Source organism: Castanea sativa, chromosome 3 (assembly GCF_040712315.1).
Source record: "Castanea sativa cultivar Marrone di Chiusa Pesio chromosome 3, ASM4071231v1".
Classification (NCBI taxonomy): domain Eukaryota; kingdom Viridiplantae; phylum Streptophyta; class Magnoliopsida; order Fagales; family Fagaceae; genus Castanea; species Castanea sativa.
The window spans coordinates 31,220,960-31,238,667 of NC_134015.1; the positions used below are offsets into that span (position 1 = coordinate 31,220,960).

The 17,708-nt window shown below is 35.1% G+C and overlaps 2 protein-coding genes across 2 annotated transcripts; both read left to right on the forward strand.

The window, feature by feature from the left end:
* The first annotated feature begins 824 nt into the window (after window positions 1-824).
* Window positions 825-8,310, forward strand: LOC142628080 (proline-rich receptor-like protein kinase PERK9). The gene is made up of 8 exons (XM_075802046.1): window positions 825-2,850; window positions 4,621-5,031; window positions 5,109-5,195; window positions 6,050-6,120; window positions 6,209-6,285; window positions 6,438-6,585; window positions 7,533-7,694; window positions 7,798-8,310. The coding sequence occupies exons 1-8, from the start codon at window positions 1,674-1,676 to the stop codon at window positions 8,014-8,016; spliced, it is 2,352 nt and encodes a 783-aa protein (XP_075658161.1). The 5' UTR covers window positions 825-1,673; the 3' UTR covers window positions 8,017-8,310.
* Window positions 8,311-8,844: 534 nt separating this feature from the next.
* On the forward strand, window positions 8,845-10,650 carry LOC142628081 (uncharacterized). Its single transcript, XM_075802047.1, has 2 exons — window positions 8,845-8,977; window positions 10,053-10,650. The coding sequence occupies exon 2, from the start codon at window positions 10,055-10,057 to the stop codon at window positions 10,520-10,522; it is 468 nt and encodes a 155-aa protein (XP_075658162.1). The 5' UTR covers window positions 8,845-8,977; window positions 10,053-10,054; the 3' UTR covers window positions 10,523-10,650.
* Window positions 10,651-17,708: the final 7,058 nt, after the last annotated feature.

Here is a 17,708-nt window from a genome sequence, read left to right on the forward strand (position 1 = left end):
CAAGTCACACTAATTATTCCCTTACATATGGTATCACATTTCAAAACAACACGAAACGACGAAATCTGCATTTTCATTTAGCGGAGGTGCGGATGGTCTCATTATATTATTTCTAGACTATGTTTAACTCCAACCTTTTTTTTTAATATAAATATAATAAACTATTTAAGACCCACCCTTGTTGTTATACGTAAAGAAACTTTGGTAATCTTATTTTAGTAAATATATATATATATATATCTTTTACGTTAAAAATATTATTATTATCTTAAGAAGATTTTTTTGTAAAATTATAATTTTGTATCATAATTTTGACATAAATTGTGAGTAATTATTTATCATTTTCATATAGTAGTAAGTATAGATTGAAACACTCTAAAAAAGAAGAAGATAATAAACTTATGTTGCAAGTTATTAATGGTAAATAAAAAAGTGATATTAATAGTAAGTGCAAATAATAATTAGTAACAATTCATCAACAGTTGTTGTGAGCTTGTTATGAACCTACCCAATTGCTCATTTTTCTCTACTAGTTACAATTAAACACATTAAAATTGTGAAAAAAAATTGTGGGATAAAAGTTATGTAACAATTAAAAAAAGAAGATGAAAAAGTCAAAAAGAATAAAAAAGTAAGGTGACAAATTGAGCAGCAAGCAGTGCGTTTACGTTGCCTAATATCCTTACTATTACTAGTTAGATTTAAAAATTGAAATCTCGAATAACCATAAACTGGACTTTACAACTTACGATATGATCATCATTCATCAATGAAGAAGTACGTCTAATATAATGATGCAAGAAATCATATTTACCTTTTTTTTTTTGTTTTGAAAGGATATTTACCTTCAAACTTTATTCCTCTGTTCCAATCCAAACAAAAATCGTACTACTATCTCCTTGACTTTCGGACCCCACAATCCGTTTCCGTGTGTTTTGTGCACTCTCTCTCTCTATTCAATAGAGAGGTGAGAGAAAGAGAGAGAGAGAGAGAGAGAGAGAGGTGTTTCGAGAATGAAGTTTGGCTGCGGAGTTGTGAAAGACTGAAAGAAAGAAGAGGAGATATGTGAGGTTTTTTTGGGATTTTTTAGCATTTGGTTACATTCTGTTTCTTCGTAGTCATTAGTCATTTTAATTTGATAGGGAAGTTGGTGCATTTTCTCCCACACGATTTTTTGCTATATTGGGTATACATTGATAAGGTCTTAGGTGTTGCTTGAATCACTTTGTTTCCATAAAATTTTAATAGATTATCGTTTACTTTTGAGCTTTCTCAACTGGGATTTTACTCAAGCACTTCGTGATCTGGACTTTGCTTTTGCAACTCATATCTCATCTGGGTTTTGCATTTAGAAGTTACTGGTAATATGGGTTATGCCCAAAATCTGGTTGGTCATCTGTTTTTTTTTTTTTTTGGCTGGGGTCGAGGTCTATGAACTCGGAGTGGGGTCTGGTTGGCAAAGTTTAGTGATTTAAATTTTTTCTTCAATTTTAAGTTTTGTAACCTGGGTTGGCGAAAGACTGGAAATTGGTCACTGTTTTGGCTTTTTGCTCTGAGTTTGGCTTTATAGACATAGACTTTATGTGGATTTTGTGAAAATTTTCATGAGTGATTTTGATATATGAGAGATATTTAGCTAGAGACTTTCATCAGTATATTTGATTAATGATTAGATGGCAACCACATCACCATCACCAGGTTCATCTCCCTCAGCCATGCCACCATCTACTACAACTACAACTTCACCATCCAATTCACCACCACCACCACCACAGCCATCCCCCATCACCAGTCGACCCCCACAAACCTCGTCTCCCCCTCCTATAATTTCCCCATCTCCTAAGACCAATGCTACTGAAATTCCTCCAACTTCATCCCCACCGCCTCAATCCCCTCCTGCTGTTCCAACAGCTCCTCCTCCGGCTCCATCCTCCCTACCACCCACACCAGTGTCACCTCCTCCTCCATCCAAACCACCTACATCACCACCACCTCTAACATATAATGCTTCTCCTCCTCTGCTCTCTAAGTCTCCTCCACCACCATCATTTCCAACAAAAGGTTCACCGCCTCCTTCTCCACCACCTAGTCCACCACTGAACTCACCTACACCTAAGAATTCACCTCCACCACCATCGCCTAAGTCCCCTGAAAGTCCACCACCGCCACCAAATAATCCGCCTGAAAGTCCAACCCCAATACCAGCACTGCCACCACCCCAAAGTTCACCTCCACCACCGTTACCAAAGTCTCCTAGAAGTCCACCGCCACCACCATCTAAGACACCTGGAAAATCACCCTCACCACCCCAAAGTTCACCTCCACCACCAGCATCTTCACCACCCCAAAGTTCACCTCCACCACCAGCACCTTCACCACACCAAAGTTCACCTCCGCCATTACCAACAACCCCTCCTGAAAATTTACCTCCACCACCACCATCACTTTCTCCCAATAGTGCACCTTTACCTCCTAAGAGTACCCCACCTGGTTCTAAATCAATTCCACCTTCTAATTCTCCTCCAAAGTCATCATCTCCAGCACCCAACATTCTACCGGCACCACTTCCACCATCTCCTTCTCCTCCATCACCAAGTCAAAATTTAATCCCACCATCAAATGATAAAGCTCCGAGCAATAGTACTAGTCCTAGTGCACCTGAAAGCTCAAGCCCCACTGGTAATGGGGCGATTGGTACTGCAGCTGTGGTAGCTATTGGTGTAGTGACAGGAGTCATACTGCTTAGCCTCATTGGAGTTGCTGTTTGGTGCATGAGGAAGCGAAGAAAAAAATATTCTGGACTTGGTGGTTATGTCATGCCGTCCCCTCATGCCTCTTCCCCAAAATCAGGTAAATTTTTGTTTGCAAAGTAATGTTGTACATGTTACTGACTTTGCCTTTAAATGTTTCCTGTCTTATGGGTTCTTTTTGCATTTTATACTTCTCTGGGTACTAGTTTCTATGGGATTGCAGATTACTTCTTGATGCATGACAAGGTTTGCAAAAAGAATATGTGTAGGGAGTTAGAAGAAGAGTCAAACAAGCTTTAAGCTTCACCACCTTAAGGTGCCAAATTTCTAGAATCACCTCCAAGCTATGTCCAATGTAGGTTTATTCATCAAATTAAATGTGTCTTGAAATGTTTTAATGAACTTAAGTAGGGCTTCCAAAGTTACCACAAATAAGAAAATAATTGACATCTATTATAACTCATATGGAAAGGAAAAGAAACCCTTAATGAATTACATATAGGTCTGTTTGGAATCCGCTTATTTTGCTGAAACTGAAAACTTTTTGTTGAAAGTACTGTAGATAAATGTAAAAGTTAGTTGAAATAGTATAGTGGGGCTTATTAGTAATACCAAAAAGTGCAGTGAGACCTATGAATAATAGAAAAAATAAGTTGTCAAAATTAAGCCATGCCAAGTGCACACTTAGGGTCTCTTTGGATACTGAAAACAATAAAAAAATAATAAAAAAGTTACTGTTCACGCACTTGGCACTGTTCATTAGCCTAAAAGCACTGTTCTATGGACAATGAACAGTGCAAGAGGCGTTGTCTAGAAAAGAAAATAAAAACGCAAAAAACACAAAATCCAAACGCATACTTAGTATGTAAAATAAAATCAGATCAATCAGCATCATTCTGGGTTCAATCAATATCAATTTATCCTCCATCATCCAAAGACAAGGTCACTGGATGAGACGTCCCCTTGTGTCAATGCCTGTAGACACGTGATTGGAGGCTGGTACTTGGTGTCCGCACCACTTCTTAAAACATGCTCTTTCCTAGTATTATCATGAACTTTTACACCTTGCATTTATGTGAATTGAGCCAACTATCATAGTGTATAATCCTTTTAAGTGATGTAAATAGGTTAGATAATAAGAAGTTTTGGCATCATTTTTGTTTTGCTTCTTTTCCCCTTTTTCCTCCCCCTCAGAAAGTACCCGTTAAAACACTCCAACCCTTTAATCCTAGTTGGAGGATTTTGTCAACAGAAAAGGTAAATTAATGATCCTGTCCTGATCTTCTTCTTCTTCTTTATTAATCCTAAAAAGAAAAAAAGGGACCATGCTTCTTTTTAAGGGAATAAAAATGAAATATAAAATGTACATCACAAAGAGTTTTGAGAGGCTTGGAGCAGAGAAAAGGTTTATAGGAGTTTTATAATAACAAAAATTTGGGTATTGCGGGTATTTTCCCATTATTTTAACATTGTCATTGTCATTTTCTATCTGTATAAGTGATGAAATGGATTGAAGTGTAACCCGGGTATGAAACACATGGTAGGTCTATGTTAACATTTAGAAACAAAAAGGATATCCATGTATTTTTTATCAAATACAGGGTTGGTTGAAGTAGATAACCCAAAGAGAATAAGATGTTCATTTGAGCATCTCAAATATAAAAGTTATAACTACAAAGGGGTGTATCTATTAATAATATTTATCTATTTCTCACAAAAATTATGACTGTAGGTTAAATTTATTGGGTACATATAGCCAATTATATGGCAATTGAATTCATAATGTTTGTATGCTTCCAAACAATATGAAATTAAATGATTGTGAATGTGAGGGAATTACATGAATTAATAGTTTCTGTAACTTGTGCAGAGTCATCCATTACAAAGACGAATTCCTCTGCTCCCCTTGTACAAAATAGTTCTGGAAGCAATCTTGTATATTGTCCACCAGAACCAGGTGGATTAGGCAATTCAAGGTCATGGTTTACATATGAAGAACTAGTCAAAGCCACAAATAGGTTTTCAGATGAGAATCTTCTGGGTGAAGGTGGATTTGGTTGTGTGTATAAGGGATACCTACCAGATGGAAGAGAGGTAGCAGTAAAGCAGCTAAAAATTGGTGGTGGTCAGGGTGAGCGAGAATTTAAAGCTGAAGTTGAGATTATTAGTCGCATACACCACCGGCATTTGGTTTCATTAGTGGGCTACTGCATTTCTGATAACCGAAGGCTGCTTGTCTATGACTATGTCCCTAACAATACCCTGTATTTCCATCTTCATGGTAAAGCCATAACTAAGCACTTGGGAGTCTGTTCATGGTAATGGATTACTCATCTTGAGCTTGCTTGTATTTTGTAGGTGAAGGTAGGCCAGTTCTGGACTGGGCAACACGTGTTAAGGTTGCTGCTGGTGCAGCTCGTGGGTTGGCTTATCTCCATGAAGACTGTAATCATCTATACTTAATTTCTAAATTTGAATATATTCGTGATATTAACCCTCACACTTTTACCTTTCAAATATAAGGATACTGTTAATCTTTTTTATTATCATAATTTTAGTTCTCCAACTTATGTAAATTGTAGCCTCTCCAGATACAATTGGACTATGGTGTCTGAAACAATGACTTTTCAGTCGGGCTACAGTTTAATATCTTTTTTGACATAAGAACATGGGTTTATATTTAGTTGATAATGGGGAAAGACAATCATATTCTCTCCTTAATATAATTGAATTCTTAGAACTTCTGAATTTGCCGACTGTAATTATTTAGACTGGTTGGATACACAGTTACACACCCTGTGTATTTGAACTATCCCTTTGTTTTAATAAATCTTTTTATTTACACAAAAAAATTCAAAGCCCATAGGAGGGATGGGATAACAAGATTTGTGGCCTTCTTGTTGTTAGTTCCAAATGATGATTGCTTTTTCTTTGATTTTAATTGGCAAAGAAACAGCATATTATCTCCAGCTTCACATTTTTCTATTCTGAATTTCTTGATGAATCCTTGGGGATAATGTTTCTAATATTACAATATTCACCAACACGTTAGAAAATTTTCTTCTTAGAAGCAAACACAGAGTGTGGGCTTTACTAGTACAAATATACAACCAAACTAATGAGAATAGAATCCTGATAAGTGATAACCATATGATCTTACTTTGGCAATTGCACAAGATTTATTAGGGCAGAAATTATTTAAAATACTGCTTTAGTTGATCAAATCCATTGTTATCAGTATCCGTTATCTATGTTTAACATATCTGCTATTTATGTGTTTAATCTTACGCATATGACAGGCCATCCTCGAATTATTCACAGGGATATCAAGTCCTCGAACATTCTTTTAGACAGCAACTTTGAAGCTCAGGTATCTAATTTTTTTTCCTCAAGCTACAGTCAGAATTACTCTTTTCGTCTATATTTTAATGCTGTGGTTTCAATTGTTTACTTTACAGGTTTCGGACTTTGGACTAGCAAAATTAGCTATTGATGCAAATACACATATAACCACACGTGTTATGGGAACTTTTGGGTAAGTAGTCATTTATTAAAAGTCCCATATGCCTATCAAAGCTTGGGGGAATCTACTAGTTTTTTTAGACTACCTGCTTCAGGAAGGGGTTTATTTTATTTTATTTTATTTATATGCAGTATATATTGATTGTGTTTATTGGTTGATTTCAGATATATGGCTCCTGAATATGCATCAAGTGGCAAATTGACTGATAAATCTGATGTATACTCCTTTGGAGTGGTGCTTCTGGAACTAATTACTGGAAGGAAACCTGTGGATACATGCCAACCCTTGGGAGATGAGAGTCTAGTTGAATGGGTAAAAATATTAAGTCTATGTTGTTAAAATATTTCCTTTGCTGCTGAATACAAAAGTATCTGAACTAGTTGTTTCTAATTTAATTTTAGGAAGGCATCAATAATTCGTCAAACTAGATCTTCTTGGCTGCATTTGTCATTTTTGTAGTTATATGTTGCAACTTAACCTTCAATCCAGTATAATATTGTGCTGCTTTTGTTGTTTCTTCTATTATCGCTACTCTGTTATGTTTGGTAAATGAAAAATTTGACAGCATGAGAGCCTGTTTGATTGGAAGCATGCTCAGGAAACTTTCATTGTTGTTCTTTCTTGGACATTATATGTAATATTTGGGAGGTTACAGTATACACCATCTGGCTGTAGACTAGTCTTTCTTTTCTAATAGTATTTTTATCACTTTTGCTAAATAAAAAATAAATACAGAATGCATGACAGAAGTTTCTGACTTTCTGTTAGATCTTAGTGAGTCTGTCTAGTAATGAGGCACCTATGATTCTTAACAATTCTGATTCAAAGAAAAGCTTGTAGATTCTGCAATTTTATGACATCATTAAATAGATAGTATGAACCTGAGTTCTTTAAGAGACTCTATTCATTATATACTCAGACAATTTACAATCAGGGAATGGTTCAAACAAAAAGCAGCATATTCTAACTCCAGTGGAAAGTTATAGAGGAGAAAAATAACTACTCAGACTGCTTAATTTTCAAATTGTAGTTGGAACTCTTTAATAACTCTTTGCACATAGCGGATTTTGTGATTCAATTGAAATTTTGTTCTTACATGCAAATGTGCATAAAAAGGATGTGAGAGCAACTAAACATATCAGCCAGACATGTGACAAAGGAATGTGTGAAAACTTGGAAAGAAAAAACCTGTGCACTCAACCTCATTGTAATCTTCCAGAGCCAATCTTTCCTGACCAAAAGCCCAATTTATTTTTCAGGCTCGACCTTTGCTGACTAGTGCACTTGATAATGAAGAATTCATAGATTTGGCAGATCCAAGGCTTGAAATGAACTATGTTGAGAGTGAAATGTTCCGTATGATTGAGGTAGCTGCTGCTTGTGTGCGACATTCAGCTGCCAAGAGGCCACGAATGGGACAGGTAATTAGATTTGACAACACTAATGGTTAAAATATTTCCTATTCATAATATTAGAACACTGATGCATGGAGATCATCTTTCCTGGCATTCTTATGCTTCTCAGGTTGTTAGAGCTTTTGATGGTTTAGCTACTTCTGATCTAACCAATGGAATGAGAGTGGGAGAAAGCGAGGTATATAACTCTGCACAACAGTCTGCAGAAATCAGATTGTTTCAGAGAATGGCATTTGGTAGTCAAGAATACAGTACAGATTTTTTTAGCCACAGTTGCTTGAATAGTCAAGAGGCCATGGTAAATACTGGGAGGGAAGATTTAATATGAACCAGGAGGGTTTTCCAAGCAGAGTTGGAGCCTGGTCAAGTTAATTTAATTACAGAATTTGGCTCAGCTGAGATTTACTTATATGTGCCTGTTTATCAAATAGGTCACATCAGCCTTAGATATTGAAGTACAAACCCTTGATTTTGTAACTAGGTTCCATTTTAGCTCCACAGATGCTTTTGGTGCTTTTGTACTAACAAAAATTTTGGTTCCTGTAATTAACAAAAGACATATTTGTTTCCACCAATATATATGGTGGTGTTAATAAAAGCTATTTTTCAGTTCTGTTACAAACTTCTCTTCTCTTCTGTGGTCTGTTTCATTCCAAGTACTTGAGCAGGGAAAAAAAGAAAAAAAGAAAAAAAAACACTGAATAAGTGAATTCACAAGCCCAGGAAACATATAATCATTGGGTTTTTTTTTTGTTTTTTTTTTTAAGGGAGCAAAACTTAAAATTTAAAATGACCCAAGACTTTGAAACAAATAATAGTCTTTGGACACACAAAATTTGACCAAAAACTTCACACTTGCTAACGTGACAGATTGTTAGTAATATTAGGTAAAAAAAGTGATGTTAATGATTGGTCAAAATAAGAACTAATACAACTTTATCAATTCAATTATTATGAAAGTTTTTGGGCGTTCAACATTTTTCAACAAATAATCAATGTTTTGAATTGTATAGACTTTTCAACCTCACAAAGGAAAAATAAGCCGAATGACATCAAATAAAGGAAAGCATATAAACACGTGTCAGCAAGTACACTTTAAGTTTAGCCTAAGAGTATAGCTAGGTTAATTTTTTGCCACACATGATTATCTTCAGGTGTTGGATCTCAACCAAGATAAGATTGATCAACCCTACATGATGATGATGATGATGATTTATCAGCAAGATCTGACCGTTTCTATTTAAGTTAACTGATTGCAACAACCAAGTAGCTGTCTTTCATCTCATCAGGTAGCTTTATTGTTAATTTACATGGTGGATTATTAATAAGTCAAACCATGCAGACACCAATTTACTTCTGCTCGATCATTCCTTGTAGATTTCGGTGGAAATTGTCTTGCATGAGATGAGAATGTCTTTGGGCGAGTCATGCAAGTTATGATTTGATTTTTACTAAGACTTTAATGCAACTTCCCGTTCGTCGATTTGAAATAAATAACTAACTAGCTGAAAATGATTAAAAAATAAACAAAATTAAGATAATGAGCCAATTGCTTGACAAATATTTAATTATTTATATTAAGTGAATCAGATTTTTTATTTTTATTTTTATTTTTTTTACATTCTTGATTGTTTGTTATTAAATTTTTTCCTCTTTTGCTAGACTTCGTATTAATTGTTGCAAAGACAACTAAATTCGAGCAAGAATGTCATTTTCGCGTTAGTTGTTTCTCATATAAATCTTAGATAAATGAATCAAAATTTCATTATACTTAAATAATTAATGCATCACTCAATACTGTTTATCATATAGATCTTAGACAAATGAAGTACGGATGATAGTTTGTGCAATATCTCTATCAACCTAGGTCCTCATTCAGGTGAAGAGGAAAATTTTTGAGGTCTCACAAAGATATATGAAGAAAGATACAGTATTTCATTTATCATATATATCACATCTTGAATGGAAAAAATATTACAGGAACTATATACATTTTACGTCTTGTTAAATTGTAGCATCTTCTAAGGGGGACTTTAAAAGACAAACTCCGATCCATGACGGCAAAGGAAAGGCTTGAAGTTGTCCAAGAAATCTTGTAACAAAAAGTAGAATTCAAGTAATCTTTGTAGGACAGCTTATGTTTCCTTGACATCTAATATTCTATTGAATTATATGTGATAGCCCCGATTGAAAGCTATAGTTGTATAATTTGAGGGCAGGAATGATTGCAGTTTTCTTTGCTTTGCCACATATGATTATGTTCGCTTCACCCTTCCTAACACCTCCGAACATATTCCTTAACTACATATGACTTCCTTAATCATATTCTATGTCATAATCACCTCCTTCTTCCTGATTTTGCAGCCATGGAGGACTGGAACACGCTTGCCGCAGACTGTGTTGTTATATCTTGTTGCTGCCAGTGCTTGATCCTACAGATTATCATCTTCTTCTTGCTCAAGCTTCCATGCAAACTAATTCGTAAGACGAGAGAATATGCTAAGAAGAAGCTTCGACAGAGAAGGAAAAATGAGAAGACAATCGAAAAAGAAATCAATCAAGGCAAAGATGATTTTGTGGGAATGAATGGAGGGTCTTTTAGAATTCAAGTCGATAGGTTTCTTGTAGATGGAGACTATGGTTGTGGGTCATGTATGCAGGAAGTTGAGAAGGTGTTAGAGGAGTTTTCTCAGGAGGGGGAGTTTGCATTTGGAAGCTTTTGGGGTAGGAACCGATCAGGGACTATCTCAACTTGTGTAGCAAAACATGAATTTGATAATAGTATTGTACAGTTTCAAATAATTGAAATGGTCAGCTCTTTCAGTTATTCATAGCATAGCTTATATATTGTTTATTTGCCATTTAGATGAACAGTGTGCTATCTGTTCTGGATTTGGCATCAGGGTGTGCTTGTATAGACAGCTAAGGCATGGGCCGAGTCATTTATCCAATAGGATCTGCAATTCTGGTTTAATTTACAAGTGATCAAAGGGGTACTATATATAAGATTAAGTCTTATTAATTTATCAATTTTTAAATACAAAACAATTTATTTATTATATTTTGAGGTGACAAATCACATTAATTGTTTGTTAGTCTTCTTTAGTAAAATCGATGCTATCATAGCATCTTTTATTATTATTATTTAGCCTAGGGTTTGTTAGCTTCAAAAAATCCATGCCATGTCAAAGGTTGGGAACGCACCATTTAACAACTTTTATGTATAGCCGAAATTGTTTTTTGATACTTTCATTAACATAAGGCGAAGGCAGATAACCCAGGTTTAGGAAAGTCATTCCCTGCTGCTGGATAAAATGAAGATTTGTTAACGTAGCTTGATCACTCTAGTGGGGAAGCTTCTTATTGTTGCAGATTTGTTTCAAGTTCTTGCTTCTAGTGATTATGATGATGTGATGAAAGCCTAAATTCTTTGCTTGTAAGCTTTCCTCCACCAGTGCTTCCTGAGCTACCATGTTAGTAGCGTGAGCTCTAGCTAGGAGACTCCAATTAATATAAGACCCAAAAGTGCCAATTTTGTCATATTAACCGTTCTTGTTCTAAATAATAATAATATTAAAAAAAAAATTTCCCTCTTTTCATTTTTATGGGACTTCACTCACAAGTGTATAGCATGTATACCTAACAATCTTCTCTTTATGTGTGAGTTTTTGCCTCTTTATGGGAACTTCAAGACTTCTCTCTTGTCATTCTTATTCAATATGAAACTTCTTGGTGGTCCATGGATAAGTCCTACCTCCAAATACACGCACCTCGTCTCTCCTCCAACTGTGAAAGGGATCTCATAGCCACTCCATCTATGAAAAGGACCTTGATAATCTTGCGAACTTACCTCTACACCACCAAGGGCTCTGATATCACTTATTGGGGAGATAACACCTTGAGGAGATGCTAATTGAGTAGTTAATGTTAGTGAAAGCTCAATTTAGTGTGAAACACTAATGCTTGTTTAAACTCCCAAATTTAACTTACAACTTAATTGCTTTTATTCTAACTTATCTAAGTGCGGAACAATATGAAACTTCTCAGTGGTCAATGGATAAGTCCTACCTCCAAATACACGCACCTCATCCCTCCTCCAATTGTGAAAGGGATCCCATCTCCACTCCATCTATGAAAATGACCTTGATAATCTTGTGAACTTACCCTCACACCACCATGGGCTCTGATATCACTTATTGGGGAGATAACACCTTGAGGAGGTGCTAATTGAGTAGTTAATGTTAGTGAAAGCTTAAATTAATGTGAAACACTAATTCTTGTTTAAACCCCCAAATTTAAGTTATGGCTTAATTGCTTTTATTCTAACTTATCTAAGTGCGGAACAAGAGTAAATGAAGCACAATCACCAGAACTACTCTCTAAGCCATAAGCAAGCAAGCAACAATAAATGTAAAGCTTAAAAAGCAAAGGAAGAGAGATGTAAATACAAGATAACACCAAGACGTGTTGTCGAAGAGGAAACTGAAGAACTAGATGAAAAATCTTTCCGCAACCCTCCAAGTCAAAATAGATCCACTAGTGAATAAGTTGGGAGTACACAAATAACAAAAGACCCTCTAAGCCTAGTCTACCCAATATACTGGAGCCTTCCAAGCTCCTGCTACTAATGGACTTCTCGAAGTTTTGTTTTCACTAGCTTTCTGGATCCCGTAGTACCGCTTGATTGCATTTGCCAAGCCTTACCAGCTTTTTTTGGCAAAGCCCTAAAGCTTCCCAAGCTCCAAAACATTTTCTATACTTTGAAAAGGTGTGGGTTGCGTTTGGGTACAAATCACCTTTCAAGATATAAAAATGGGAAAGGAAAAGAGAAGAGGCTATAAGGATTTCTCTTTTGAAGACGAGTAGCTTTCTCTAAACAAGGGTGGGTGTGTTGTAGAAACATCTCTAGGGTTTGCTCTCTAAATAGCCTCCTTTATTTTGTGGGTAATAATAGTATATATAATATGGGTGAAGGGTAAGAAAGTCACACTTAAAATCCTCCAAGTAGAGAGTTTCGCAGATACCTCACGAGATGGCATTTCTTGCGAAATACTTGCGAAATGCAGCTTGACACTTGACTCTTCAACTTCTAGTATATGCTTCTCACGTGACCTTTTCATGGGAACCTTTACTTGTAAGCTTCTTGCGAGCTAGTCACAAAACTGCACTAATCTTCATTGCATGCTTGATTTTTCACTAACTTAATACTAAACCCAATACAATACAAGGAAATAAATTATTACAATTACAACACTTTTTTGTCATAGAATAAAGCCAACATAAAACATAGTTACAAATCACAACTTTACAATCTCACCTTTTGGCTATTTTGTGACAAAAACACCCTATAATAGACTCTAGACTTAAACGTGAGTTTTGGAATAATGGTAAAAATCATTCACACTTAAATCTAAAACCTGTGATAAACTTGGAACAAAATACCTGTAACCTGAAACACTTGCACAAAGCACATTAGACTCTCAAGATAAAACAAATAATAAAAGGACACATATAATGTAACAAGTGAAAATGCGATCAAGTAAACAAGATGTGAAACATATGAGCAACTTGATCAAACACAAAATAGTCATGTGGAAATGACTGCAATTATCACATAGCAAAGCCAATGATCATCCGAACATGCAACCTATAAAGCACAATAGCATAAGGATTTATGCATGTCCAACACATAAACACAATGCGATGAGAGCAACAAAGCACAAATACTAAACATAACTCAAAGCAACATAAAGAAAAAAAAAAGAAAACAAATAAAGAGTAAAACAAACAAAGCAAGGTTTTCTTGAAAAAAAAAGTCTTCTCTCCCTTGGTAGATGCATCTCCCTTATGGAATTTTCCCTCTACGAATGTGCACGAGATAGAATTTCTCCTCATGAGAATGTGTACATGAGTCATATAGAAATGATAATACATTCCTGGATACTCTCTAGTATACTCTCCCCCTTTTTGTCACGAATAGACAAATGAATCAAGAGGAAGGAGGGAAAGAAAAAAAGATATGAAAAATAGTAATGATGCATGAGGGGTGCAAGATGAATGAGAAAATGAAGCTCAAACAAAAGAAAAACACCTTAAAAATACAATGCTACAAAACATAAGGTAAACATGACACACTAAGGATGAGAAAACAAGATATAGACCAATGCATGACTAGGGCAGCAATGTGTGTGCAAGAGGTGGTTGTGTGCAATGCATGAACAAAGCATTAGAAATGCACATGGGGAAAGATGTACAAACTACACAACCAATGATCAAAACATGTTCAAAATGAGGAAACATGAAAAACCCCAAAGTTTAGTACTCATTGGAGTCCAAAAGAGTGAATAAGTACCATAAAAGCATTTTATCAAACACCTAGCGTGGACCCTATGAACAACTAAGCGTTGCAACGCATGAACATGTGTCAATCTACCCTTAATACATAATTAGAATGCCACAAGGGGCCAACATCCAAAGCAAATAGACATTTAAAACAAAATCCAATAAAAAAGATTGACAAAAATTAAGTTTTACAACCCCCATTTGAGAAAATCCCAACTATGAACATAAAACACCCCAAAAACATAATCTAAGGATTAAAATCGATTAAAATCAATTAAAAGTGTTAAAGATTAACCTAGAGATGTTTATGGAATGTAAAACACTTGAAATTAGTTGGGTTTTGATGTAGAAGCTTTGAAAAAAAGGGTTTGAAGAAGATGGAGTCATAAGAGAGTCATATGAGGAGTTTAGACCAAAAACTCACGAAATACCCATAAAATAGTCGATCTGGAAATTTCACGAGATATCCTACTCACGAGCTACTCGCGAAACTTACTACCTGATGACCGAAAATGCATTTTTCAGCATCGCGACTTGTAGCCAAGTTGCAAATGACTCACGAACGACTCGCAAAAGACTCTAAGCCCTATTTTTCAACACAAAAACAATATTGAAACATTGAAAAAGAAAGCAAGTACAAAACTTAAAGACAAAGAGTGGTGAAAAACACTTACAAATACAAATAAAATGATCATAAATCTTTTTGGTTTGATCCAAATATGGTTGAGCACACACACATCACATTTGAACATGTACAATCACACAAATGAAATAGACATTATTTGAACATTAGACTTGTGTGTGACTCAAGTATGAACTAGTCCATAGTCTAGTATGAAGTTTCAATGTTCAATTCAATCAAGTCATAAACAAATAGCACAAAATCAAGTGACCTATCTCACTTGTAGAAATAAACATATATGACCCCCACCAAAGTGTTTACAATGATTGAAAGCTTTTTATTTGACTTCCATTTTTCATACTTTTTGATCAATACAACTCAATTTTTTAGTAGAGATGCCATGAAATTTTTTATATTCTTTGAGGAATAAGCCTTTGGCTTTGGCATTATACAATTTGAATATATTTTGCTCCACCTTTTCCTAGTCAAATTAGTTTTCGAAGCAAAACTTTTTCAGCTCTTTCTCTTTTTAGAGATTGATGATTGTAGAGCTTTTTGACATAAAAATAAATGTGAGTAGATATATAGGCACAAGTTTATGCATGTATCAACATCAAACAAGACTATTAACCAATCATTCATGACAAGCTTGAAGATCTATTTACAACAATCAAACATAAATTTCTAGATTTCGCTTACACTTAAAAAAATGTTCATACATAACAACCTAAGCTCATAAATGCACTGTGCTATTAATACGGAGATACTAGACCAAACTCACATGTAATATGAGCTTAAACATATACGATCAAACTTTTTGATTTTTTTACTTTTTATGTGTTTATGAATTTTTACTCACATAAAACAAAAAAATAAAGTTAGATCAACAAAAAAAAATGCATATAAAGAAATGCAAGATGCACAAATGCATGATAATGAAGCATTTAGTGCATGAAGAGTCCTACAAAGATCGAAAGAATTAGATCAAGGACCACGTGAGCATAAGCTCAACCATAGGAACCTATCTTCATTCAAATTGAAAAAGTGTTTGGAATGAGTGTCTCATAAGAAGTGAGATGAGGGTTGGAAGAATGAGAACTGTAGATGCACATAGACAAGGAGGTAAAAGCATTAACCACATGCTTCAACAACTTACCACTTTCAATCAAATTTGGTTTAGCTTGCAAAACACAACTTCCAAGAAGTTCAAGTTTCTCTTTTCTTTTGATTCTTTTAAGAGCTTGAAATTTAGAGTAATGAGGTCTTAGGTGACCAAAGGCATCACGATGGTGACAAACAATGGGTTTAGGTCCACCGGCTTTCTAGGGAGGAATCTAGCAATATGATTTTGATCTTTCTTCAACATGGAACATTGAGGTCTTATGTGACTGATCACACCGCAATGGTGGAAAGTAGAAACAAACTTAGATCTACTCAAATCCCTAGGATGAGACCTAAATGAAGGTTTAGGCTTAAGAGCCTTTCTCTCCAATTTTGGGTTTCTTTTGTGTGGAGGAATGTACACCGATTTGTCTTTAGAGGTAGAACTCACAATAGGCACAAAATTGGGCACCGCAACATGATTGCAACAAAGCTTTTCTTCCTGTTTTAGCAATAGGCTCAGCAATCAAACACTTTGCATGCATCTTAAGAGATTCATTTTCACATTTAAGATCATCAACAAGTTTTCAGACAAAAAAAGTTTAGCATCCAAGTCCAGGGGATTCTAGGCTTTTGCCCTTATTTTTTTAAAAATCTAGCAATATGTTCTCATTTTGAAACTATTTAGGTTTGTGTCCCTATTTTAAAACTCAATTTTCTCAAAATTGAGTTTCAATGTAAAACTTGATTGGTTTAAAATCGAGTTATGCCAAATGAAACTTAAAAAAAAAAAAAAAAATTTGTGGAACTCGAGTTCCATAATATATATTTTAAAGTTTGATCGCCAATACTTGATTTTAAACCAATTGAGTTTTACATTGAAACTCGATTTTGTGAAAATTGAGTTTCAAAACAGGGAAACGGACCTAAATAGTTTCAAAATAAGGACATATTGCTATTTTTGAAAAAAAGATAAGGGCAAAAGCCTAGAATTCCCTCCAAGTTCATATTCAAACATTCAAACTCTTTCATCTTTTCAAAAGAATTTTCAGCAAGTTTCTTATACTTCTCAACCAATTTGTTGGATTCATTGAGCTTAGCAATCAAATTATCATTTTCACTAGTGAACTTGCTCAAATTCTCATGAAAATTCCTAAACTTTTTCTTCAAGAGTTTGACATTTGGAATATTAACAACACCCAAAGAGTCATGTAACATGTCATTACAAGCATGACGATAAACACTTATAGAGGCATTTTCACAAACACATGGCATGTTACACTCAACAACATCCAAAACATCCATAGAAGCATACAAAGTACTATCTATGGCACAAAAAAAATAAAATAAAAAACACAAGGGGTCAAGGATCACACTTAGGTATTTAAACCAAAACAAGTGTACCCACTCTGATACCAATTGAAAGCTTAAATTAGTGTGAAACACTAATACTTGTTTAGACCCATAAATTTAAATTACGGCTTAATTGCTTTTGATCTAACTTATTTAATGTGGAACAAGAGTAAATGAAGCGCAATCAACACAACTACTCTCTAAGCCATAAGCAGGAAAGCAACAATAAATGTAAGGCTTAAAGAGTAAAGGAAGAGAGATGCAAACACAAGATAACACCAAGAAATGTTACTGAAGAGAAAATCAAAAAACTCAGTGAAAAACCTCTCCGCAACCCTCAAAGTCGAAATTGATCCACTAGTGAATAAGTTGGAGTACACAAAAAACAAAAGACCCTCCAAACCTAGTCTACCTAATGCTTGAGCCTTCCAAGCTCTTGCTACCAATAGACTTATCGGAGTCTTGTCTTCACTAGCTTTGTAAATCTCACAGTACCACTTGATTGCATCTGCCAAGCCTCACCAGCTTCTTTTGGCAAATCCCCCAAACTTCCCAAGATCCAAAACACTTTCTACACTATGAAAAGCTATGGGTTGTGTTTG